We start from the raw sequence: 27,771 nt of genomic DNA on the forward strand, positions 1-27,771 counted from the left end.
CTCACTATATGCTGGCTATGAATTTCATATATATTAACTCTTGCAGTCCTCACAAGCATCCATTCAGGTAAGTAGTACATTTACACCCCTTTTACTACAGCATATAAAGGAAGGGTGTTTTAAAATGGCCTGAGGGGATATTTTCTGTATATATTATAATAAAGCACCCAGATTTAGCACCCAGGCCCAAGCAAATATTTAAATGGCACTCTAGTTAGTGTTACCTGTTTTCCCTAAGAAAAAGAGAAAAAGTTCATTTGGGAGCATACACTAAAATTTATTTCAATAATATTGAGTTTTGTCAAATAATTGCCCCTTAAGCATTAAAGGAAATGCTATTTTAGGTTTGTTGTTTTCAGATGACTGTGTAAATGACCCCAGTCCAAGACTAATGGTATTTTAGCAGATAAAAGAAATAGTGTTTCCTATGGCTTTCTGTTCAATTAAGGGAAACCAAACCAAACAAAAACAAAAACGTACTTCAGGTCTCTTCAGTCAGTTCAGTTCAGTCGCTCAGTCATGTCTGACTCTTTGCGACCCCGTGAATCACAGCACACCAGGCCTCCCTGTCTATCACCAACTCCCAGAGTTTACTCAAACTCATGTCCATCGAGTCGGTGATGCCATCCAGCCATCTCATCATCTGTTGTCCCCTTCTCCTCCTGCCCCTAATCCCTCCCAGCATCAGGGTCTTTTCCAATGAGTCAACTCTTCGCATGAGGTGGCCAAAGTACTGGAGTTTCAGCTTCAGCATCAGTCCTTCCAATGAACACCCAGGACTGATCTCCTTTAGGATGGACTGGTTGATCTCCTTGCAGTCCAAGGGACTCTCAAGAGTCTTCTCCAACACCACAGTTCAAAAGCATCAATTCTTCAGCGCTCAGCTTTCTTCACAGTCCAACTCTTACATCCATACATGACCACTGGAAAAACCATAGCCTTGACTAGACAAGTCAACATTGTCTAGACAATGTTGTTGTCTATACAACTAGACAACAACAACTAGACAAGTCAACTAGACTAACAACATTACTTTGTTGGCAAAGTAATGTCTCTGCTTTTTAATATGCTATCTAGGTTGGTCATAACTTTCCTTCCAAGGAATAAGCGTCGTTTAATTTCATGGCTGCAATCACCATCTGCTGTGATTTTGGAGCCCCCAAAAATAAAATCTAACAATGTTTCCAGTGTTTCCCCATCTATGTCCCATCAGGTCTCTCATCTCTATACAAATCAAATTTATATTTTGAAATTCCTTTAATTTTATCTCATTAGAATTGATTCCTCATTGCATTTCATAAACTGATTTTGGACTATGGTGAACAGACATTTAAAGACATGTCATAGTGCTTCTGTCTGTCAGACAACAGCTCAGCTTCAGTAGTAATGTGATCTTTGGGAAATTATTTGAATACATTTTTTTTGGTTTTTAATTATTCATATTATTATTTCCATAAATTTTGTATGATAAATGGAAAATTGAAAATTAGCATTAGTCTTATAAAACTAATTTAAACAAATACAGATATCGTTAGATGTCTTTAGCTTTGGATACTCATCTTACTTAAGCGACTCATCTGTAATTTCAACTGTGGAAAAAAGTACGGAAAATGTGTATAATGCTAGACAGACATCATTGAGAACTAAGTCCAAAGAGTATAAATAAGGACTCTATTTTTTAAGCTTTCAGGGACCAGATAGGCCTTCCTTTTCTGGTTGCATGTTATTGAATTCTCAGTTTTCAGACATCCATGTTTTATACATGTTTATAGGAACATACAATGTATGAAATAATAAATGAAAGGAAAACTGCCTGTACTTGCTAGAGAGATACTTGTGATACATGGTGTGGTAGACAGAATAAAAGCTACTCCAAAATGTCCATGTTCTAATTCCTGGAAGTTGTGAATATGTTACCTTACATAGTAAAATGGAGTTTACCAATGTGAGTAGGTTAAATATCTGGGGATAGGAAAAGTATCCTGGATTATATGGGTAGTCTAACAAAATCATAACATGCTTATACATGGGAGGCAAGAGTGAGAAAAACTGGCCGTGACAGTGAGACGGAGGTTGGAGTGATGTACTTTAAAGGTGGAGAAAGGGGGCCATGAGCCTGTTTTTAATTGAGTCTTTTTTTTTTTTTATCACTTCTAAGCTGTTCCCTAAACCTTCAGCAAAAGTTGAGAGAAATGAAAAAAACAAAACAAGTAGTTTTCACAAACTCAAAAAGTTTGAGACATTTTCTTAATGGACATCCCAGAATGTAGAGTGGCATGAGGGCTAAGAAACTTATTATTTACGAAGAAAACACCTGGATTAAACAGGATTAATAGAACTAACTGTAAAGAATAAGGTGGAAGCCGCTCACTTCTGAAGAGGAGGCAGCAATTAATTAGACATGAATGTCAATGCAATCTAGAAAACATGTTTCTGATTATGCAGAAACTTCGGGGATAGTCTTCTGCATCCTGCATTAAAATAAAGAAAAAAATATTTATTTAATTATTCTTCTCAGAGCCCCTGTACCATGCTGCTTGTCTTGTTCCTTTTCTTTTTTTAAAATCCTGTCCCTAGTGGTTTTCTTTGCTTCATCATCTTTTCTTACCGCTGTTTGTAGTTGGGGTTCCCTTTTCTCTTTCACCTTCCTTTCTTTAAAGGAACAGGCAGCACTAGTGGGAAAGCTTGTGGGAGCTGGAGGCGGGAAGGGCTGTGATTCTGAACAGAATGTTGATGAGAGAGCTGGGATCCATGGGGGCAAAGAGAACACAGGGGATGCAAAAACCCTGAGTGCGGGGAAGGTCTGGCCTTTAAGAGATCAATATGTATATCCATGCACCTGGAAACATGAATTTCCACCACTTTTTTTTTTTTTTTTCCACCACTTTTAAAACAAAGTCATTCCAGAAGAAATCGTATCAGCAGCTTCTCTGCATGGAATGTTAGAGATGCACCCCCAAAGAATTGTTCATTGTTCTATGAGAACATTCCAGATGTTTCCTCTTTTTCTCTGTGGATGTCCTCTCCTCTGTTTTCCCTCAAGGATACTGTGGAACTCTGGCTCTCTCTGATTATAAGAATTTGGTGACTCCTTTACGTCTCCAGGAAATCTCAAGATGTAGTCACTTAGTCTCATCTCCAACGGCATTTGATAGGTAAGCAGCAGAACAGTTCTTGGGAGATCACTATTTGAAGCTGTATACTGAGGTCTGCATTTTGGGTATAGAGAGAAAGCCGACTCCAACTGAAGATAGTGATAACAATGGCTCACATTTATCAGATTCTTCCTGTGTGCCAGGCATTGCCTCTTTGAGTTTTTATTAATAAATTGCCCTCCAAGTTGTATCATTATCCCCATTTTATAGATGAGGAGACCATAACTTAGAAAAGAGACCTTAAAGGAAGACCTTAAAGGAGACCTTAAAGGAAGCCAGTGATAGGAATCCAAATTTAACCTACAGAATCTGATTAGAGTTTGTGTCCTTCTCTATAGTGCCAAATCATCCTCCAGAAGCATAACTAGCATCATTGCATGCTCCTCAGGATCCTGCCATGGAAAATCTATAGTCTTTGTGATACGCCTTCTCTATTATTTCCCTGGTGGCTCAGACAGTAAAGAATCTGACTTCCGTGTGGGAGATCTGGGTTTAATCCCTGGGTTGGGAAGATCCCCTGGAGAAGGGACTGGCTACCCACTGTAGTATTCTTGCCTGGAGAATTCTATGGACAAAGGATCCTGATGGGCTACAGTCCATGGGATTGCAAAGAGTCAGACACAACTGAGAGACACTAACACTAAGTCTACTTGCTAATGGTAGTCTTAGATTTATTGATCAAAGCTACCCAAGCATTTTATTACTACATGTCAGAAGTCTGAAGTGTGACATGTGGAGTGCAGCGCTCTGCGGAAGGCCTGTGGGGAAGTCATGCTCCATCCTGACTAGCAAGCTAGAAACTTGGACTGAATGATGTTCCCTTGGTGGGCTGGACCACCATTTTGGGAATTTCCTTTCTTGTAAAACAGTATATTCCCTCTATGGTGTGTTAATAAACATTTTCACATGATGTTTGAATCCTCTTCTGCTATTTTATGTAAAAGTTAGGATACTGCTTAGGGGAAGAATCAGACTTCAACCACTGGGATGAGGGTGCTTAGGAGTTTGTGGAGAACTTCAAAATCACTCTGAAACTGTCTCTTACTGAGGAAGTCTTTTCAAGATCGTGCTGGAAACCTAAAAATATCCCTTATAGTCTGCCACTAATGGATGCTAATTATTAGAATCTGAACTCAAGTTTCCTGGGGAATGAAAAGAAGAATAAGAGTAGGGAAGAGAAAAGTTATGTTCAGTAATAACTGCAAGAATTTATTGTCACTCAATCACTCACTCCATGTTCATTAAGTGCATATTAGTATTGGGCATTGTGCTAGATACTGGAAGTACAGTGGGGAACAAATGTGTATCTCTTCTTTGTCCTTGTGAGAATTACAATCTCTTAGGAAGAACAAAACCATTAATTAAATAAATACATAACGTCTATGGATGGGTCATGGTGGAGAGTTCTGAAAAAATGTGGTCCACTGGAGAAGGAAATGGCAAACCACTTCAGTGTTCTTGCCTTGCGAACCCCATGAACAGAATGAAAAGGCAAAAAGATAGGACACTGAAAGATGAACTCCCCAGGTTGGTAGATGCTCAATATGCTATTGGAGATCAGTGGAGAAATAACTCCAGAAAGAATGAAAAGAAGGAGCCAAAGCAAAAACAACACCCTGTTGTGGATGTGACTGGTGATGGAAGCAATGGCTAATGCTGTAAAGAGCAATATTGCATAGGAACCTGAAGTGTTAGGTCCATGAATCAAGGCAAATTGGAAGTGGTCAAACAGAAGATGGACAGAATGAATGTCGACATTTTAGGAATCAGCGAACTAAAATGGACTGGAATGGGTGAATTTAACTCAGATGACCATTATATCTACTACTGTGGGCAAGAATCCCTTAGAAGAAATGGAGTAGCCCTCTTAGTCAACAAAAGAGTCTGAAATGCAGTACTTGGATGAAATCTCAAAAATGACAGAATGATCTCTGTTCATTTCCAAGGCAAATCATTCAATATCACAGTAATCCAAGTCTATGCCCCAACCAGTAATGCTGAAGAAGCTGAAGTTGAACAGTTCTGTGAAGACCTACAAGACTTTCTAGAACTAACACCCCAAATAGATGTCCTTTTCATTACAGAGGACTGGAATGCAAAAGTAAGAAGTCAAGAAACACCTGGAATAACAGGCAAATTTGGCCTTGGAGTATGAAATGAGGCAGGGCAAAGGCTAATAGAGTTTTACCAAGAGAATTCACTGGTCATAGCAAACACCCTCTTCCAACAAAACAAGAGAAGACTCTACACATGAACATCAGCAAATGGTCAACACCAAAATCAGACTGATTATATTCTTTGCAGCTAAAGATGGAAAAGCTCTATACATTCAGCAAAAACAAGACAGGGAGCTGACTGTGGCTCAGATAATGAAATCCCTATTGCTAAATTCAGATGTAAACTGAAGAAAGTCAGGAAAACCACTAGACCATTCAGGTATGGCCTAAATCAAATCCCTTACAATTATATAGTGGAAGTGAGAAATAGATTTAAGGGATTAGATCTGATAGAATGCCTGATGAACTATGGATGGAGGTTCATGACATTGTACGGGAGACAGGGATCAAGACCATCCCCAAGAAAAAGAAATGCAAAAAAGCAAAATGGTTGTCTGAGGAGGCCTTACAAATAGATGAGAAAAGAAGAGAAGCAAAAAGCAAAGGAGAAAAGGAAAGATATACCCATTTGAATGTAGAGTTCCAAAGAATAGCAAGGAGAGATAAGGAAGACTTCCTCAGCGATCAATGCAAAGAAACAGAGGAAAACAACAGAACGGGAAAGACTAGAGATCCCTTCAAGAAAATTAGAGATACCAAGGGAACATTTCATGCAAAGATGGGCTCAATAAAGTACAGAAATGGTATGGACCTAACAGAAGCAGAATATATTAAGAAGAGGTGGCAAGAATACACAGAAGAACTATATAAAAAAGATCTTCATGGCCCAGATAATCATGATGGTGTGATCACTCATCTAGAGCCAGACATCCTGGAATGTGAAGTCAAGTGGGCCTTAGGAAGCATCACTACAAGCAAAGCTAGTGGAGGCAATGGAATTCCAATTGGGTTATTTCAAATCTTAAAAGATGATGCTGTTAAAGTGCTGCACTCAATATGCCAGCAAATCTGGAAAACACAGCAGTGGTCACAGGACTGGAAAAGGTCAGTTTTCATTCCAATCCCAAGGAAAGGCAATGCCAAAGAATGCTCAAACTACCACACAATTGCACTCATCTCACACGCTAGTAAAATAATGCTCAAAATTCTCCAAGCCAGGCTTCAGCAATACGTGAACCAAGAACTTCCAGATGTTCCAGCTGGTTTTAGAAAAGGCAGAGGAACCAGAGATCAAATTGCCAACATCCGCTGGATCATCAAAAATGCAAGAGAGTTCCAGGAAAATATCTATTTCTGCTTTATTGATTATGTCAAAGCCTTTGACTGTGTGGATCACAATAAACTGTGGAAAACTCTGAAAGAGATGGGAGTACCAGACCACTGACCTGCCGGTTAAGAAATCTGTATGCAGGTCAGGAAGCAACAGTTAGAACCGGACATGGAACAGCAGACTGGTTCCAAATAGGAAAAGGAGTGCCTCAAGGCTGTATATTGTTACCCTGCTCATTTAACTTATACGCAGAGTACATCATAAGAAATGCTGGGCTGGATGAAGCACAGGCTGGAATCAAGATTGCTGGGAGAAATATCAATAACCTGAGATATGCAGATGATATCACCCTTATGGCAGAAAGCAAACTATGGCAGAACTAAAGAGCTTCTTGATGAAAGTGAAAGAGGAGAGTGAAAAAGTTGGCTTAAAGCTCAACATTCAGAAAACTAAGATCATGGCATCTGGTCCCATCACTTCATGGCAAACAGACAGGGAAACAGTGAGAGACTTATCTTTGGGGTCTCCAAAATCACTGCAGATGGTGATTGCAGCCATGAATTTAAAAGACGCTTGTTCCTTGGAAGAAAACTTATGACCAACCTAGATAGCATATCAAAAAGCAGAGACATTACTTTGCCAACAAAGGTCCGTCTAGTCAAGGCTATAGTTTTTCTAGTAGTCCTGTATGAATGTGAGAGCTGGACTATAAAGAAAGCTGAGTGCTGAAGAATTGATGCTTTTGAACTGTGATGTTGGAGAAGACTCTTGAGAGGTCCTTGGCTGCAAGGAGATCCAGCCTGTAAATCCTTAAGGAAGTCAATCTGGAATATTCATTGGAAGGTCTGATGTTGAAGCTGAAACACCAATACTTCGGCCACCTGATGCAAAGAACTGACTCATTTGAATAGACCCTGAATCTGGAAAAGATAGAAGGCAGAAGGAAGAAGGGGGCAACAGAGGATGAGATGATTGGATGGCATCACTGACTCAATGGGCATGAGTTTGAGTAAAGTCTGGGAGTTGGTGATGGACAAGGAGGTTGGCGTGCTGCAGTCCATTGAGTCACAAAGAGTCAGACATGACTGAGCGACTGAACTGAACTGATAACATTTACAAATAATAGCATCAACAGATAGTACAAGAATGCAGTGCCTGCCGTCTGAGAAGGTTGCATGTACTTTAAAGTAGCCATTTCAGTGGTTTTTAGTATATGTTTACATTGTTAATCACAATAGCATTTGTTTTTTAAGAGCTCACAGTATTTCATTGTGTTGACACCCATTTTTATTTTATTTCCTCTTGAGTGTATTTAAATTATTTCCAATTTTGATCTGGGAGAAACAATGCTTTCACAATTATATAGATTGGACACTTGGCGTAAGATACATTTCTAAAAGTGGATTTTCTTGATCAGATGTCACACACTTTACAACAGGATGAATCTTAAAAGTCCTGCCCCCTCGCCCCACTGCAAATGTTGCAGCAGTCTAATTTCCCCATCAGTTTATGACAAAGCCTGTTTTCACCATACTCTCATAAATATGGAAGAGCATGGGTTTTAAAATATTTATCACTGTGTAAAGTAACAACTGTATTTTTATAAGGAATTAAGTCCTTTTTTTATTTTTGTAAGGGATTAAATACTTTTGAATGTTTTAATTAATTGTATATTTTCTTACTTTTTATATGTGCCATTTGCCATTCTTTTCCTTATTGAATTGCCCATCTATTGCACTGATTTGTAAAAGTTTTTAATGTGTTAGAAAAACTAGTCCTCTATCATATATGCTACAAGTACTTTTTACAAGTTTGTCTTTTAATTTTATAAGTAGCACTGCTTGTCAGATTAAACTGCTAACCTTCTGTGTTGTCAGTATTTTCCTGTTTTGTGTTCTTGTATCATGCTTATAAATGTTTGTCAATAGAAAGACGTTTGATCCAGTGGTTTGGGCACAGGAAATAATTATTTTTAAACTAATAAAATAAGGCGGAAACATTTTTCACTGGCTCGATATGCCTAACTAGTTTCTTTACCATTGGTTGCAGTTTCAAGTTAATACTGTTAAGAAAGCATGACAAATTCGAAGTCAACTTTAGGACTACATGAAGGGGAAAATGCTTGTTTTAATACGCATACTATTTCAACAGGAATTTGTGCGGCTGACTGTCTCTGACGTTCTGACCACTTATGTTACAATTCTCATTGGGGACTTTCTCCGAGCGTGCTTCGTGAGGTTTTGCAACTACTGCTGGTGCTGGGATTTGGAATACGGATATGTAAGTGTGATCTTCATCTTTCTCTTATCAGACTCATCAGTTATACATACAGTGCAAGAAGAAAAATTAGGAGGTAGGATGGTCTTTCAGATGTCAATAAGCAAAGACCAATGAGGACAGTTTTAATTCAGAAGGAATTGATAAGACTTGAATATCATGGCTTGCAGTAGTCTAACAAAATTAGATTCTAGTAAAATTATAGGTGGCTAAAGCAGTGACTTCAACCTTATCTGTTAAATTGGTGAACTCAGTAAATCTTGGGCCCACAGTCTGTACCCTCCCCATGAAGTTTGCTGGCATTTCTAGAAGCAGGGCAAGATGAGTAGCATCAACTGTACATTTTCTGTTAATTCCTTTGAATTCTGCTAAGCAAACTCCTGGACACTTATCAAGTGCATCACTGTGCAGTACATTGGGGGGTGAAGGCATCAGTGAATATGCTGCCTGCCTCATAAACCTCACAGTCTAATAAAGCGCTCAGCAGAGACTCAGCAGGGGGCTGTGAAAGGCCCAGGGTGCTGCTAGGGCTCTGGTAAGTGGTGGAGTAGAATTCTAGCAAGTTGATTTGCTTCCCCATAGCAACAGCACAGGTTTCTCTGAGCCCCACTGGTGTTGATTCCATCATTAACCCCCGTCTTTGTTCAACGCCAGATTCCCCCACAAAGTTTGAGAGTGGTAGCAGAACACACATCTCTGTGTCCTCCTTTTGCACATGAAACTTGTTATCTTGGGAAACAGGACCTGAGGAGTTGATAGTACTTATTTGCTCAAGTATTTCCAGTGGTTTCTAAATATTTAGAATGAATTTGAGTCTCTGTCCAGGGCCATCAATACCCTTTGTGATCTGCTTTTTTCCCTTCTGAACTCATCTCCTACTGCTTTTGCTCTTGCTTTGTAAAATCCATAAACATTGGGGTTCTTGTTATCCTCAAACTGTCCTCATTGGTCTTTGCTTATTGACATCTGAAAGACCATCCTACCTCCTAATTTTTCTTCTTGCACTGTATGTATAACTGATGAGTCTGATAAGAGAAAGATGAAGATCACACTTACAAACATTGGGCTCCTTGCATCTGCCCTAGCTGTTCTTCCTTCTGGGGGTGCAGTTTCCTAGAATTTGCCGGCACTGATTCTTGTCATTAAGGACTCAGCTTATAAGTCACCTCCTTCAAACTTTTCTCTGACCTTCCAATCTAAGGTGGCCCATCAGGCACTCTCTGTTTCAGCATAGTTTTATTTTCTCTATACACTGTATAACTACTTGACATCTGCTGTTTTGAAAGTGCTTATTATCTGTCTCCCTCTGTTGGAATGAAAGCTTTCTCAAAACAGAGGCCTTGACCTCAAGCTTTGAGCTGCGCTTGTCACATAGCAGGAGTTATTTTGACTGGCTGACTCAGTGTTGAACCTCCACATTTCAGCACCATTAAGGCAACACTGTCTGCTGACAGAACTCTGCTTGCTTCCAGGGATGTGCCCTGGACTCAAGTTCTGCCCTTGTGTTCTTGAGCTAATGATGTTTCTCTTCTCCCCAGTGAAGGGATATTCTTCCCTGCTGGTCTTCTTGTCTCATGCCCTCTAGTTTCTGATTAAGTCCTATATTCAGAACTATTTTCAAGACTCCAGGCTAGATCCTCTACCTGACTTTGAGACTGTACCTTTTATGAGGTCATCTCTGTCTTTCTTCCGGAAAGTTCTTCTTTAGAGGAGCCAGAAGGTCGTGTTGTTTGGTAGACGATGGTGAGGTAATGCTATAGATCCAGAATGCTCTTGTGTTGTTTCCCCCTTCTCCGCTGTGAAGTATTCAGCTGGCTTGGTTTCATTTCTATTTTCCTGGCCTGATTCAGCTCTTCTGAAGCAGGCATAAAAATAATTGCCATTTCTTTCTTAGACCATCACTAGGCTTATGCTTGCCTTTTATCCCTGACTTCTTTCTTCTTAAGTGCTAGAAAATTTTGCTTCAAATATGAAGTCAATATAACATGACCTGGATGCATAAAAGCTGTAATTAAATGACTAATTTATTATTTATTGAGTGCTGACGGTGCTCTTGGGTTAGTATGAAGTATAGGAAAACAGGCAAATTCCTGTTTGAAGTCACAGCAAGTGAATTTTCTTCCATGTTACCTTTGGAAGGCTCGTCAGAGAGAAACTCGGCAGTGAAACAAGTTTTGAAACATTAAGGTTGGATGCTGGATCTTTGATATGGATTTTATTATCACTGACCCACCAGTGGATAGTTTACAGAGATGAGTGCCTGCTAGTCACAAACTATCATGAGCAAACCTCTGTGCCAGCTGATAAGAGGATACAGAGATGTAAAAGTTGTAAGCCTAAGGAGAAGTTGCAAATGTGGGCCTGCAGGCTAGATTCAGCTGACAGATATTTTTATTCTTGTCTGCAGTATTGCTTCTTTCTTTCTTTTTTTTTTCTTTTTTTTAATGAGCTAATATTTTAAAGCTCGGGGCTTTACATTTAAAAAATATGGATTTCTTATTTTTCCTGACATATTGAAAGGCCCATATTCTCATGTTGGAGAAACTGGCAAGAGCTGAGGATACTGCCCTCTTTTGGTGAAATATTCATTCACCAATTCTTCACACTCTGCTACAAGCCTCCCTTGTCAGCAAAGAGCAGGAAATGTAATTGCTTGCTCTTACAATGTAATTGCACATTGGAGACACCATGACTTCTGTTGGGGTTGTGAGGGAGAGGTCAATAGAAATGCAAAGACAGGATGAAGTAAGAAACATTTGAGCCAAATCTTGAAGAAGAATCACAATTTCAAAAGACTGGGATGGAGGAAAGCATTCTCAGTGGACGAACTGATGGAGGGCAGGGCCCAGCAGCTAGCAAGTATGGGCAGTGCAGATAGAGATGCAGAATCTAAAATGGTGCTGCTTTAGAGAAGAAGAGAATGGTGAGAATGCTTCTCTGATCTTCCGGACTTACTGGTTGGCATATGAGTCCAGAAAGTACCTGTCTTGAAGCAAAGGAGAATCTGAGATAGGCAGAGGAGATGCTTTTAAGAATCCTTTCAGGAATGAGAGAGAAAAGATGTCCATTTCTGCTACTAAAGAAATTTTTTTTCTGAACTTTAAAAATAATACCAGTTCATTGTTAAAAAGTCTGAAAAAGGTAATAGAAAATTAATATGAAAATAAAAATCACAGGTTATCCTACCATTCAGGACATTGCTTCATTGACTTGTAAAGTATTAATATTTATTTAGGTATGGATAAACATGTACTGTAGATTTGTATGTTTTACTATAGATTTTTGTAAATACATATAAGCATGTATCTTATTGACTAGTTACTTGCATTTTTCACCTAATGGTGATCTTTCTCTATGTTATTAACTGGTCTTTTATAATTTTTAAATGACTGTGTGTGATTCTACATATGAATTTACTATAATTAGCTATTTTTTATTTGTTGTCAGTTAATTGTACCCAATGGTTTATTATAATAAACATAGTGATCACATTTATTTATATCCGTGTAGATGAATATCTCCATAGATAAATCATAGTAGTATGCACAAATTATTTCCTTATGAGAAATTTCTCTAAATTGAATTGCCCAGTCATAGAGAAGATATTTTTGAAAAAGTACATTCACTTTTTCTACAACAACTAACCTCTATAAAATGTAAACTCTACAGACTCCAGCATTAGACTCAGAGATCCATAAAATGTTAAGGTTAGGTGAAATTTTGACAAAATAAGTCATAATGCTTTTATTTTGCCCATAAAAAAAATCAAGAGTCTGTGAATTGAAGTGAGTTGCTTAAGTTGTTTAGTCAGAGGATAAATAAGGACAATGAAGTGTTTTGTTTTGTTTTGTTTTGGAAAAGTCATTATGTTTAGTATACTGAATTACATACTGATTAAATCTGAGTAAATTGGGTTTAAAGTGACCCTATATATTTTTCCAGTTGTAAATTCACAGCCAAAGTATCATCACAACAAACCTATGAGGATGAATTGAGATAGGAAAATTACTGGCTAGGAGCAGACTATTAGACCATGTAATGTAAGTTAATCTTTCTGTAAGGCTTCTCTGAGCATAGCAGATGGTTCTCAATGTTTCTAAAGAGTTCACTGGCTCATGGAAGTGGAATGCTTTGCTCACAGAAAGAATTTTAACCACCCTGATTCAGCAAAATCACCCTGAGGCCTCTTGTAAACTGGATTTTCTATAATGGTTCAACACTACTCTCACTTTAATTTATGTTGACACCATCCTTGCCATTTGTCAATGAAGTAAGTAAAGAGCATCCAGGAAGACATGGATTGAATATATGGCATGAGGTAAGAGTATATTCAATCAAATTAAAACCTCAGTGTCTTGTTTAAAGTTACATTTTTAAGGTGGTCCTCATTAAATTCCACTTTATGTAAGTGGAAAATATGGGAGATTTCCCTGAGATCTGATGAAGGGAGTACTAAATTACCTATAAATAAGAGGCATATGATTCACAGACCATCAGAGGATATTCCTAGTTATATTACACTGTATTATATTTTTATGTAGTGCTTTCTATGTGTTAGAACATCTACAAAATGCATATGTTATTCAGTATAATCATGCCAGCAACACTATGAAGTAGATATTTTCCTCCTTTACAGTAAGCTGAGAATTAGAGATGCTTAATAATTTGCTCAAAGAAAATTTAACTGGTCAGTGGTGGAGCTAGGACTGAAACCCACATCTGATTGATTTCAAAGCCATGAACCAGCCTTCCATCATATTGAATTTTTGCTGTAGTGCTTACCCCTAGAAACATCAAGGACTCTGCCAAAGCGTGACTAATTGACGAGCCAATCCATGGCATTTGTTACTCAAATGCTTAGACAGGTTTCTTGCTGTAGAATGGAATTGGCAGGAGGAGCTGGGATGTAGAATTAGGAGATAGGGAGATATTCCTTATCTGGGAATGAGATACTATTCAGGGGTCCAGGGAAGAGGGTATGATAAAGAGTCAGTAAGAAGTCATGGGTCCCCAGTGAGGGGATGAGAACATGTGCAAATGGGCAAGAACAGGCTGGGCTGGATGGAATCTGTCTGCAGGCAGTGAGGGTTAGAGTATGAAGCCCTGAGGTGCTGAGTTATCCTAGAAGATGAGCCTTGGATTTGTCCTAGGTTAGCAGTTCTCAAATTCGAGCATCTATCAGAGTGCTCTGAAGGCACATGAAAATACAGAGTTTCTGATTCAGTAGATCTGGGTGGGGCCTGAGAATTTACTAAGAACTTCCCAGGTGATGCTGTGGATGGTCTGGGGACCACCATTGCATACCATTGCCCCAGAGCCCTAGGTCAGGCCAGCCTGCAGCTCTCAGCACGGTGATTCCAGCTGTGGGGAATTAGATTTGTGTTAAGAAAGGCAGGTCACTGCAATGACAGAATTGCCTCTGAGATCCTGAATTTCATTTCACAATATCCAGAGGTTGGTGATTTGCCAGAAATAACTAAACTTGCAGACAGAGAATGGATTTTCTCAGCCAGTGAGCACCATATGTCTTCTTTCTGGGTAGCTAACTGACTCTAGCCCACTGCAAACAAAGGTCTAAAAATAAAGCAAGATAATTTCTAGTTCCTTGACTATTACAGACCTCAACCCAAATCCAAGTAGGTTCTCCTGTTGCTAGTTCCTAAAAATCTTATTACGGGTGAGCAGCCCTTAGAGACTTCTTTACATTTATTCCTTTTGAAGCATTTTGTTATCTCAGGTTTCAAGAAAACCTGTTTTTTTTTTCCTCAAGCATCATTTACTTTTAACCTTTTTATATTTTAGAGGCAAACTTTGCAAATTGGTTTACACTCATGAATCCATTGGCTTAAAAATGAAACTATAATGTTATTTCATATTTAAAAAAAAATCACCTTGAAAAGAATGAGCCTTGAATTTCACACTCTGTGTGTATGTGTTTGCTTTCTTACATTTGTTCTGTTTTTAGAGTGTGGATTTCTGAATTTAATACATGGAATATAAATTCCATATTTAAGGTGCTTAGAGAGAAGCAATTCTTTAATAACTGAGTCAATCAATAACAGATTTTAGATTAGAAAAGGATCTTAGAAATTATCTAGAAGTAAGCAAACTTCCTCTGTAAAAGACTGCATAGTAAGTATTTTCACTTCTGCAAGTATGTTATTGTGATGTAATAAGAAATATATTTTGGTTTTCATCCCAGTTCTTAGCCAGAGCTCCTAAAATCTTTGTAGTTTCCTAAGCATTGAAGGTGCTAAGAACATCTTGTATTCTTATATTTGGTCTTTAGCCCTGACTCTTGATGCAGAGTTCCTAAATTTCTTTGGATATCTTGGATGATAGGAGCATTATTTGTTCCAATGAGGCAGCTCCTGGTGGGATCCTGGATAGGAGGCTGGTGAGCAAAAGACCTGGCCATAATTAGAACCTTGGAAATTTCAACCATATTCCCCCATCCACCAGAGAAAGGAGAGAGGCTGGAAACTGAGTTAGTGATTGGTTTTGTCCATGTGATGAAGTCTCCGTAAAAATCTCTGAACCTTGGGGTTTGGAGAACTTCCAGGTTGCTGAAGGTACTGAGGGGCTGGGAAGAGGGTGCACTTGGAGAAGGCAAAGAAACACTGTACTCTTTCCCCTGCACCTTGCCCATGCATCTTTTTTTTAACTTTCTATTCCTGAGTTGTATCCTTTTATAATAAACCAGTAATCTAGTAAACAGTTTTCCTGAGACCTGTGAGCTGTTCTAGCAAATGATCAAACCTGAGGAGGGAGACATGGGAATCTCCAGTCAGCATAGATGACAACCTGAGCTTTCAATGAATGGGTCTTGTGGGAACGAGACCTTAACCTATGGGGTCTGTTAGTGTCTGAATTGAGTTAAATTGTAGGACATTCAGTTGATGTCTACAGAGAGAAACACTTGGTTTGTGGGGGTGGGGGTGGGGGGAGTATCATGAATAAGTGTAGTCATAGAGGAAAATGAGTGATTTTCCTTGCATCAGGCGATATGGTCTCTGTTGTACCTATTAAACTCCTGTTTTCACCTCAAACAGCAATAGAAAATACATAATGCAGCTATGTTCTAAAAAAAACTTTATCCACAAAAATTGGTGGTGGCCAGATTTGGCTCCTAAGCCGTAATGCGCCAACCCCTGATCTAGTTCATTCCGTCAATCTATCTGTAAGAAAACTGAGGCCTGAATTAAGCAGTGACTGGCTCAGCTCACCCAGCTAGGAAACTTCAGGCAAAGTCTCATACTAGGATCCGAATCCCAGGCGAGTGTCTGTACCACAAACTCGGTGGCATAGTAGGGGCCCTCTACCCTTTCTCTGAATCGAGTTAATCAATTTATGCATCAAAGATGTCATTCCTTCAGCTGCCCCTGCTGCATACACGGTATGAAGCCAGGGGTTCCCCGTGTGTCCTTTGTGGTTTTCTAGTCACTTGGTTATAAAAATATCTCATCTCAAATGGCCTTTAAGAGGTTTATGTGCATTAAAAGAAATGTACTTCTGAACGTTTGAATTTTTTCATCTTCCTCGGTTTGGTGGGCTAAATATGACACTCTTCTAAAGAGGCCAAGGTTGAAGGTTTGATTCGTCAATGGACACAGAGAGGAGCCATTTCAAGGCCACAGATGGTGGAGGCCACCGACTGAGCATTTGTCATATGTGTTGTGTGATCTCACAGGGCTCCAGGAGAAAAGGGAAGTTGATGCAGGGCAAAGGGCTCCTGAAGAAGAGAAAGACTCAGAGCTAACGTTTCTCCTGATTAGAAGCAAATTCATCTTCATTTTTCCATGAAAACCACACTTTCCTCGTTGTTGATTTTAGAACAAAAACTGTCAGCTGAACCTCTTTGCATCTTTCATTAAGCTTCTCCATCTGCAAACCAAGTGAAACACTGTATATTCTTTAGTAATATCTTTAGTGAACTTACCTTGAAATCCTATGTCATCTTTGTCCTGCCAAATATATAGGGTTATTTATTATTTCATTATGCATCGTATTATTATTATATCTTTCTATTTAACCACTCTTGTTATGTCAGATTTGCCGTTTACTCCCTGAATCTGTCACGAGGCACATTGTCCGTATCTTTCAGTTAACTAGGAGAGTACTGCTGCCTTTGGGGAAGTGACAAAGTTGATGCCTGAATTCAAGAATTCTTGAGGCAGAGTGTTCAAAATTTGTGAAAGATTTGTTGGGGTTCCAAATCAGAGACCTATTCTGTCTTCTTACAAACATATTTTTGGACTCTTGGGTTTAAGAAGAACGAGACACTCTCAGGTTATCTCTGTGTGTATGTGTGTGTGTATGTATATATATGTGCTGAGGAGGGAGTTATTATGAGGATACACATGGTCTGAAGCCACATCTGCCGATGTCAGGATCTGGGGCCGTAATCGGGTCCTGCCACGCTATTACTCCGTCTTCATGCTCCTCTCACTTTATATTTTTTACTGTTCTCTTCTTCTCTTGTTACCAATTAGTCAATTTCCTGATTGATTATTCCCTATATCAAATTAAACAGAGCCAGCTTTATTGTGGCTAACTAGTATTACTCCATGGGTAGAGTTTTCCTTCTAAGATGCCTAATGTGTCACAAGGAAACCTTTGGGCTGAGATGCCCAGCTCACTTCCAGTTGGTGGTGTCTGCATACAAAGAACAACCAGGTGCTGCTGCCCTGAACATGATGGTGTTATCTAGGATATGAACACTGGACGTTGAGTTGAATGACTTCTTTAACTTTGTTGTATCTCTAGCTCTATTTTTTTTATTATAAAAGAAATCCACATTTTTTGTTGAAAAGTATTTTAAGTATGAAAATTTAAGGAAATAAGGTATAATACATCACCTACATAGAGCAACTATTAATATAGTGATCACTTAAGTTTTTTCTTTATGCATAGTTCTGTACTGAGTTGAAAAAATAATGTTTACATATTTTTTGTTTAACCTTACAGCATAGTTTTCTCTTGGGTATGTAAATATCCTTCCAACGGTGATTGTAATTAGCTGCAATATATACCATAGCATAGTTATACTGTATTTAACTTATCCAATGTTGCACATTTAGATGGTTTCATCTCTGCTTCTTAAAATTTGTCAGCACTTAGGATTAATTTATTAAAACAAATTTCTGGAAGTAAATTTACAGGGTCAAAGAGAATCAGATATTGTCAAATTGTTTTCTATAAATGTATGCCAAGTTTTACCTTTGCCAGCAATGTATGAGAGCCTGTCTTACACTTCCACAGCATCAAACGATAGCATTTAAAAATGAGTCTTGGGGTGTTCAAAAGGATGCCTTATTTTATTTATTGCTAGTTATTTATTATATTGATTATTCTGCTGCTGTTGCTTCTATAAAGTAGTTGAGAGTCTAATCATACTTATATAAAAATATGAAAAATTTACCTTTCAATTTTTGCCATGTGAGATGCTAATCCATTTGTGAATATCTGTCTCCTCTAGCCTTCATACACTGAGTTTGACATCAGCGGCAATGTCCTTGCTCTGATCTTCAATCAAGGAATGATCTGGTAAGCCAACTGTGGACAATTCATCACTTGAAACAAGCCTGCAAGATCATTATTGCACAAAGCACTGTAGCCTGGTGTCAGAGAAGTCCACGATCAGTGCCTAACTCAGCATGTGTTTTTCAGAGTGAATGGCTATGTAAAGTTTACTTTTCTGCCCAGATTTGAAGTCTTATTTCTATAAGGCATCTGCCTGTTTTGCAGAGCACATTTTTTCATCAAATACTGGGAGTCTAGGTTCTGGCTTCTAGATTATTTGAATGCTTTTTATAGTTTTATGTCTTGTGACACTGGGATCTCACAGTGAAATATTAATGACCCCCTGATTTCATGTTAAGAATGACAGAAATTAATATAAGACCTTTCTGAGAAACTTATTTGTGGTCACTATTGAATATATTTTAAATGCAATTTATAGCTACTTTAAAAAATATTACCTTACCAAATTCAATACTTGATAGAGATGAAACACATGTTTTAGGAAGTTTTAGTTAGAAATATAGTTTTTTTTTTTTTTTTTGGTAACTTGTTTCATGGGGCCATTTGCACATCAAAATTATTTCTTCTGATGTACAAAGGATTGTCATATCTTTTATTAAATGAAAGCATTTTCACTGTAAATCCTGACAGGTTAAGATGAGCTGATACAGTAGAAAACGTTTTTTACTATAAAAATTGCATCATAGCAGGAAATTCATCTGGGGACCATGTGTCTTGAAAATCTGTCACTCTTAACTAACACATATCAACCAACAAGCAGTCATAACTGAGCTTCCTTATCCCATTGACACAAGACAAATAATTGTGCCAGTGATCACACCGTTGTCCTAAGTACATATGCTAGTTAGTGGGGTCAGTTTTGCTTGAGGTTCATATGTTACTTGGAGAAGGCAATGGCAACCACTCCAGTACTCATGCCTGGAAAATCCCATGGACGGAGGAGCCTGGTAGGCTACAGTCCATGGGGTCGCAAAGAGTCGGACACGACTGAGTGACTTCACTTTCACTTTTCACTTTCATGCACTGGAGAAGGAAATGGCAACCCACTCCAGTTTCTTGCCTGGAGAATCCCAGGGATGGGAGCCCAGTGGGCTGCTGTCTGTGGGGTCGCACAGAGTCGGACACGACTGATGTGACTTAGCAGCATATATTACTCAACTCCTACAACCACAGTTAGTCTGAATTGTTAAACAGTTGTGAAAGCAGACCTCTCTGTAAATGTCAAAATGATCTTGCTTAAATAAACCAGAGTCAAGGGTTCCATCATCCTGTGTTGGGGCCCGTCACATTCCTGGGCCTCACTAGGTCAAGCCCTGTGAAGAGAAGACTATAAAGAGATCCTCTTCTCCATTGTCAGGTATGTTTAAAAATGTGATTCCTGTTCTCTTGATTCAAGTTGTACACATTATTTATGGCTCATATGTCTAGAGAGTCATTAAGGAGTGAAAGGGATCCTTCTCCAGGCAGAGAGGAAAGTCAAGGTGGCTCCATGTGTGACTGTCTACAGAGACAGCAAACGGCTCACCTTCTGATCTGTTATGTCCTCATGGGGATTCTGCTGTCGTGGCAGAAAATGGCTAACACTGCTGTTGGGATAGTGGGAAACCACTGCCTCCTACCAGTTTTAAAATTCCTTGGTTCTTACGCAGGGTGTCATAAATCCCTCGGGCCTGGTGGGCACCATTTGTACAGACATATGCTGCATGTCTCTCTCCTGCGCTTTCATAGTGAAGACAGCAGATTGACCTAGAAATTTGTTGTCATTGTGAGCAAAGCTCTTATAATTGTGTCCTGATTGGTTTCACCTGTAATTGTGCCACTTTTTAGTCCACTATTACTCATACTGAAATTCTTAAATATCCACACAAAAAAAGTGCTCTTCAGTTCTCTGGCAAACCCGTCATCAGAATCTTTGCAGTAGCATTACACTATCACTTTTTCTATATTCATCCTTCAGATATTGGTCAAATCTTGCTTCTGGTTAGTTTGAAGAGGACTTTAGAAAGTGATTCTGTTTTTTGAGTGTATAAGACATTTACACGCTTCCCAGAGTTCTAGAAGCAAAAAACTATTATTCACTTTTGGGTCAACCCTTTGTACAAATGGTCTTTTCCTCCCTCCCAGAACATTGGTGAGGGGATAGGGATGTGGTGTGGGGAGTGTGCAGTCCAAGTTTAGTAGACTCCCTTGTACTCACACTATTTTATGAGGCATAAGGATCTGATACCCAAATTTGACCATTTTCTACAGAAACAATTGAAAGAGTATGGAGATTTTATGTTCAATATTACTAGTTTGTGACTGGAGACGTTCAATAACTGCTTTACAAGTTTCTGAGTAGTGAAGGCAATTTACACAGATATAAACAATTGTCAAAAAATCATAGGTAAAATCCATTTTGTTATGAATTGGCTAATATGATCAGTATCAGCTCCTTGGAAGAAAAGCTATAAGCAACCTAGACAGCATATTAAAAAGCACAGACATTACTTTGCTGCCAAAGGTCCATCTAGTCCAAGCTATGGTTTTTCCAGTAGTCATGTATGGATGTGAGAGTTGGACTATAAAGAAAGCTGAGTGCTGAAGAATTGATGCTTTTCAACTGTGGTGTTGGAGAATACTCTTGAGAGTCCCTTGGCCTGCAAGGAGATCAAACCAGTCAATCGTAAAGGAAATCAGTCCTGAATATTCGCTGGAAGGTCTGATGCTGAAGCTGAAACTCCAATACTTTGGCCACCTGATGCAAAAAACTGAGTCTTTAGAAAAGACCCTGATGCTGGGCAAGAATGAATGCAGGAGAATGTGGTGACATAGGATGAGATGGTTGGATGGCATCACCGATTCGATGGACATGAGTTTGAGTCAGCTCCTGGAGTTGGTGATAGACAGGGAAGCCTGGGGTGCTGCAGTCCATGGGGTAGCAATGAGTCAGACACGACTGAGCGACTGAACTGAACTGATCAGTAAAACTATATTACACACATATTTTTAAAACAGCACAGGTTTTGTGATCATATTTTTAAATGATGGAAGCAGATCAGAGCAGGATGTAGCAGTAGCAGAGAACACACAGTGAGAAAGAAGATGGGTTTGGACATTGTTCCAACACTGTCTCCTGTATCTCCCTGCCTGTCTAGTCACAGTCTGCTATCTCATTTTCTCACTTGATCAAATGTGAGTAATTTACCTGACACGTACCATGTCACTAGAATAATAAGGAGAGCTAAATAAAAGAAGCTTTCATTTGCTTTGATCTTCTTGGAAGAAAAGCATTTTATAAGGCTAAGGTATTACAGTGATCTTCAACTGACAGATGATGGGATCAGGTCTGGGTAAGGGACTTAGTGAGCTGAGCTGATTAGTGAGTAGCAGGCAAAGATGGAATGAGCTTTAAGATTCAGATATCACTGTGCTGGCATCTCTCTTTCTAGGTTAATGTTCTTGAGTCATTTGTTCAAAATGCCTGTGTGATATTTATTTTGAAATTTTTTTTTCCATTTATTTTTGTTAGTTGGAGGCTAATTACTTTACAATATTGTAGTGGTTTTTGCCATACATTGACACGAATCAGCCATGGATTTACGTGTGAAGTTCTTAAATTTATTTACCTATATATGCACTTACATACATGAGTGTACATGTGTGCATACAGATAAATGACACATGCCTATGTATAGATACACATGTATGTGACATTAGGCAAGTTTGCATCCTGAATTATGTGCAAAACCGTGTCTTAGGATCTACTAAGTTGTGTACCAATGAAATACAATCCCCAAATCTTAGCGGCTTAGAAAAGGAAAAGTTTATTTCTTGTTTACTCCAGTGAAATGTGAGTTGGTAAAGGATTCTGCTGCTGTAAGTTACTCTCACTACAGACTCATAGACCGAACAGAACAGGATCGTTCTGGAGCATCACTGGTCAGAGCAGTAGAGAGAGAAGAGAACAAAAACCCCGTAGCGTTATTCAAGTTTTCACCCCGTAGTGAGACGCTTCATTTTTATCTCTAATTTACTGGCCAAAACAAATCGTGTGGCTAAGCCTGACTTTGAGGAGGGGGCAAACATAGTCATCTGTGAGTATGTTGCATTACAAACAATGACATTTGGGAATATATTCTAGTGCTTTGTAATTATGACTCCTCAGCTGGGACTGTCACTCACTCACCTGCTAACGTTTCTGGGGTTCCATGTTGTTCCAAAGTTTACCTTCATTTTTAAAAAACTAATGAACCTTATATCTTAGAGAAGTTAAAGGTTCACTGCAACTTTGAATGGAAAGTACAGAGTTCCCATATACCTCCTACCCCTACCCCTGCACAGCCTCTGTTGACATCTTCCACAATACTGTACCTTTGTTATAATCAATGAACCTACATGGACAAATCATCATTACTCAAAGTCCATACCATTTTTTAAAAAATAGTCCATCTTTCTACAAAGTCTTTGGTCAATTTAGTGTGTTTAAATATTTTTCAGGTCTGTTGTTTGGGAACCTACCAACAAGATAACACAAACTGTAACAAATGATCACTTTTTAATGAAATGGTTTAATGTTGGGTTGCACAAGTTCAATTATAGCAGAAAATAACTTTTTCATCTAACTCAACCCCTTACGCCTTCAGTTCAGCTGCTCAGTCGTGTCTGACTCTTTGTGACCCCATGAATCACAGCACGCCAGGCCTCCCTGTCCATCACCAACACCCAGAGTTTACTCAAACTCATGCCCATCGAGTCGGTAATGCCATCCAGCCATCTCATCCTCTGCTGTCCCCTTCTCCTCCTGCCCTCAATCTTTCCCAGCATCAGGATCTTTTCCAATGAGTCAGCTCTTCGCATCAGGTGGCCAAAGTATTGGAGTTTCAGCTTCAGCATCAGTCCTTCCAATGAACACCCAGGACTGATCTCCTTTAGGATGGACTGGTTGGATCTCCTTGCAGTTCAGGAGACTCTCAAGAGTCTTCTCAATACCACAGTTCAAAAGCATCAGTTCTTGGGCGCTCAGCTTTCTTTATAGTCCAACTCTCACATCCATACATGACCACTGGAAAAACCATAGCCTTGAGTAGATGGACCTTTGTTGACAAAGTAATGTCTCTGCCTTATAATATACCAAATCTATATCGGATTGATTAAAACAATTATTCCACATAACCAGGAAATAGAATGCGCAGGCCCTAACTAAAATTGCTGGATTTTATTATATTTGGGACAGTTTAAAAGATAGGACACTGCTTGTATTTCTGAAATAAGTGTACATGTATCCACTTTTGGATTTTGGATTAATAAATTGCCATTAATATGGCTTTATGGTGCTAATGGATTTTCTCATCAATGGAAGTTGAAATTTATTTTGTTGAAATAACCACTGAAATCAGTAAGTTAAGAGTGCCCTTACCCAAATGATTCCTAATTAAAAGTGGCATTTTAAAATACTTTTAAAAAAATTGCATGTACAGATCAGTGGACTTCCAGGACAAACTAAAGTAACAGAATAAACAGATAAACAAAATTAAATGGATGTGTCAAATTTTCATCTCAAAAACACATAAAGCTTGGAAGTGAATATCAAGAAAACATAGTACCTTATTAGGCACAGATACACAATTCCCTTCAGCTCTAAAATACCATAACCACCACAAATAGAAAAGAACATAAGAAAAACTTATTTTAACTTTTTCTTTCATTAAGTAAAAATTAACTAGCCATGACAAAAATAATTAACACACATTTACAGTTTATTTGAATATAATGGGTAGCTTTAAGAGTTACTTATTAAAAAAGCTAATTTTTAATTTTTTGGGGGGAGTTTTTTTGAAGCTAAATTTTTTGATATATTAATCAATGATATGAACATTAAGGTAAAGTAAACTGTTTTTAAAAGTAGAAGAGAGAAGTAAAACAAATGTAATATATTGTTTGGTCTCTTGTTTAAATTTACCAGTGATAAGTGGATATAGTGAATGATCAACATAGTTTGTGTGAAAGACATATATACAATACCTGAAATAATCAGGAAGATGGTAGAATGTGTACAAGACATGGAAATAAATTAAGTTTATTAACATAAAGGGTTTATGTGAATAAAAGTGGCAATACATTTCTGCCCTTGGCAAATAAACATGATGTAAAATAAACAGATGCTTGGTGACTTTGTTGTGGAGTGAAGCTCCATGGTGAGAAGAGTTCTGTTCTTCTTTCTAGGATGGGCTCCTTCTTCGCTCCCAGCCTCCCAGGCATCAATATCCTTCGGCTCCATACATCCATGTACTTCCAGTGCTGGGCTGTGATGTGTTGCAATGTTCCTGAGGCCAGGGTCTTCAAAGCTTCCAGATCGAATAACTTCTACCTGGGAATGCTCTTGCTCATCCTCTTCCTGTCCACCATGCCCGTCCTGTACATGATCGTGTCCCTCCCACCATCTTTTGATTGTGGCCCCTTCAGGTTCTTACCTTTGCGATTCCTTTTGGGCATAGTTTACTTTCAGAGGTGGAGATAAAAATGGTCACTCATTGTATAAGCGATCATTTTTATTCCCCCAAACAATGACATTTTGGTCTATAGGAATGATATCTTTGGGGTATTCAGACTCAGCATGGGGCATGGAAATTCTTAGGCAAGATCCATCTATTTTCATTGGCAGTCATAAAAGGGAAAATAATTTAACTGCTTCAGGCTCTGCCCACGTGAAATATGTACAATGAATCTGAGCTATTTCCATGTAAGGAGATAGCAAAGAGAAAGGTTTGATTACACTACTCTAGATGTGACCATTTTCTTGGTGCTAAGGCATCTCATTCAGACATTGGGAAGCTACTATTACTTCTAACACAAACCACTTAATTGAAAAAAATAAAAATAGGAAGGAAGGGAGGAAGGATGGAAGGGTCAGAGGGAGGGAGGGATGAGGGATGAAGGGGCAAGAGAGAGAGAGGGAGGAAATGAAGAAAGGGAAGGAAGGAGGGAAGGAAGGAGGAAGGTGGGAGGGAGGAGAAAGAAAGAAAGGTTACTCCACAAGATACTTAGGAAGTGGGATCATTATTAGATAACGATGTATATAAAGAGAGTCACATCATTTATAATCCAAATTCTACATGCTTGTAAAAAATTTAAGGATGCTCCTCATATATATTCTCCTCAAATAACAAGGATAAATCACTCATGTCAGTAATAAAGAGTCAAGAAGGCTCTTTAACTTAGAAATATACTTCTCTACAGTTCTCTATGACAGAGTTCTCTCTGTGAACTTAACTAAGAAAGCAAAAGTTCCAGGTCTGGAGGACTGATTTCATTCTACCACAAGTCCCCCCATGAATCTCCGCATGTTGAGTCACTGATCAGCATGCATCTGAGTTATTTCTACTTTTCAGTGAGGAAATGAGAATGTGAAAAGTCATGTGAATGACAAGCATGATGCAATAATGTAATTTGCAATGTAATGCAATAATACATTACAAGCATGATGCAATAATGTAAATTGCAATAATGCAATACGTAATTTCTCCTTCATGCTGTCAGAACCAAGTTGTTAAAGTCAAATTTCCTTGCTCACAGACTTAAGTATAAAAGAGATATTTTCATTTTAATAATAGTCTGTTATTACTGCTTTACTAGAAAAGAAAGAAAGAAAACGTTAAGCCTACTGATTAAGCCAAAACTGCTGGAGCCCTGTCATACAAATTAAGAAAGCTGAAGTTGACAAGTCCTGTTTCCCTGCCCCACCCAGGTGGGCTGAAATAAATAATGCAAACAGTGCCATCTGGAGGCTCAATGTGAAACTGCAGTTTTGAAAGCAATTGATCAGGATAGAAAGTTCAAGAGATGAGCCACATAAAAACTTTAGTTAATTGGAAATTACCCACACAATTAAATATCCAGGATAAGTTTTAACTTTTTAATTGGAAGTGGATCCTTCTCAGAAAAATTGAAGGAATTTAGCTGTCTTCAAGGGAAACCCTACTAGGCCAACATGGAGCTGGGCAGTGGTAAGAAATGTCCATTGATATTAAAAATATCATTGAGCTAGTTACTGCACAGTTTTAGCTTTTGAAGCCCAATTCTTCTTCCTCTCTTTAAATCACACTGAATTACTATTGTTTTAATTAATAAAAATTAGTCTGTATCTAAGGAATAATATCTGATTTTGACCAACTGTTTCCAAATTGGCAAACTTTGGCAAATTAACAGTATGTGTGTGTACATATATATATAGTCATATATATATATAGTCATATATATATATAGTCTATACATAGTCATATATATGTATATTATATAGTCACTATATATATATAGTCATATATATGACTATTTTGAGATCAAGAAGGAAATGTAAATATTTTTAGTGGAGCATTGGGAAAGGGGTATATCTATACTATTTAGTCTACTTTTCCTGGAGCAAAAGAATGTATACTTGGTTTATTCATTGGATTTTAAAGTTGAAAGCATTTTCTTACCTTGGTAGTGAGGTGAGAAAGCTTGTAATAGTAGGAGCCTCATGGCTTGCCATCCTAAGGGATCCTGAGTTTGAGGTGGTCTGCCCAGCCTGCCTAGAGAGGGGTGGGCACCTGGGTGGGCAGCAAATTGATAAACATGCCTTTGAGGTAGATTAATGGGGACACGGTCATGGCCAACCTCTCCCAAGTGCAGGCACATTTTCAGGTAAGATGACTACGATGTCTTAGAAGACCAATTCTGCAAAGCAATCTGATGAGATATTCTGCTTGTTCTGGTTTCATAACAACTGGTCAGGGAGGGTGAATTTTCCAGAAAATTATTCCAATAGGCCATGAAGTGAATTTACCTTAACAGTTTGGCAATTAAAAAATGATTTCTTTGGTGTCCAGATGAAGAAAATTCTTCTAATTGCTTTACCACATGTCCTGACACTTGATGCTTCTCCCCACAGCACCCTCACTAATAATCCTGAACAATTTCTAGTTCTCTAGGTTCTCACACCTAGGGAAGGAAATGGCAACCCACTTCAGTATCCTTGCCAAGAAAATCCCGAGGGCAGAGGAGCCTGGGGGGATACGGTCCATGGGGTCGCAGAGTCAAGCACTCCTGAAGCGACTGAACACACACACACACACACACACACACACACACACACACACACGTTCCCACATACCTCCTTGCTACATTACGGTAATGATAACTTTATGTATTTTCATCTAGCTGCAAAGGTAACATGTGTTTATCCTAGAAAACCTGGAAATTATAGAAATATTTTCACATGAAACTACACACTAGCCATAACCCCAAAGACCCGAAATAACAACGCTCAGCATTTTGGCATTTTGTGTTATGGTGTTCTTTCTTATGCAGACTTCAAACTGAGATCATATAATATGTATAGGTTTATGTTGTATATCAAGACACTGCTATTACATTACTTATTTGATGTATC

General features: G+C 38.6%; 2 protein-coding genes across 2 annotated transcripts in view; one reads left to right on the plus strand and one right to left on the minus strand.

Annotated features, from left to right (window-relative positions):
• The window catches only part of LOC122686324 (60S ribosomal protein L7-like), a 675,506-nt gene that overhangs the window by 86,264 nt on the left and 561,471 nt on the right, over window positions 1–27,771 (minus strand). The window lies entirely within an intron of this gene.
• Window positions 1–27,771, plus strand: part of TMC1 (transmembrane channel like 1) — a 117,634-nt gene that overhangs the window by 80,818 nt on the left and 9,045 nt on the right. Inside the window, exons 14-16 of the mRNA XM_043890663.1 lie at window positions 8,694–8,822; window positions 18,298–18,365; window positions 24,567–24,806. Coding sequence (XP_043746598.1) covers window positions 8,694–8,822; window positions 18,298–18,365; window positions 24,567–24,806 — 437 coding nt within the window. The remainder of the gene's footprint in view (window positions 1–8,693; window positions 8,823–18,297; window positions 18,366–24,566; window positions 24,807–27,771) is intronic.

Source organism: Cervus elaphus, chromosome 29 (assembly GCF_910594005.1).
Source record: "Cervus elaphus chromosome 29, mCerEla1.1, whole genome shotgun sequence".
Classification (NCBI taxonomy): domain Eukaryota; kingdom Metazoa; phylum Chordata; class Mammalia; order Artiodactyla; family Cervidae; genus Cervus; species Cervus elaphus.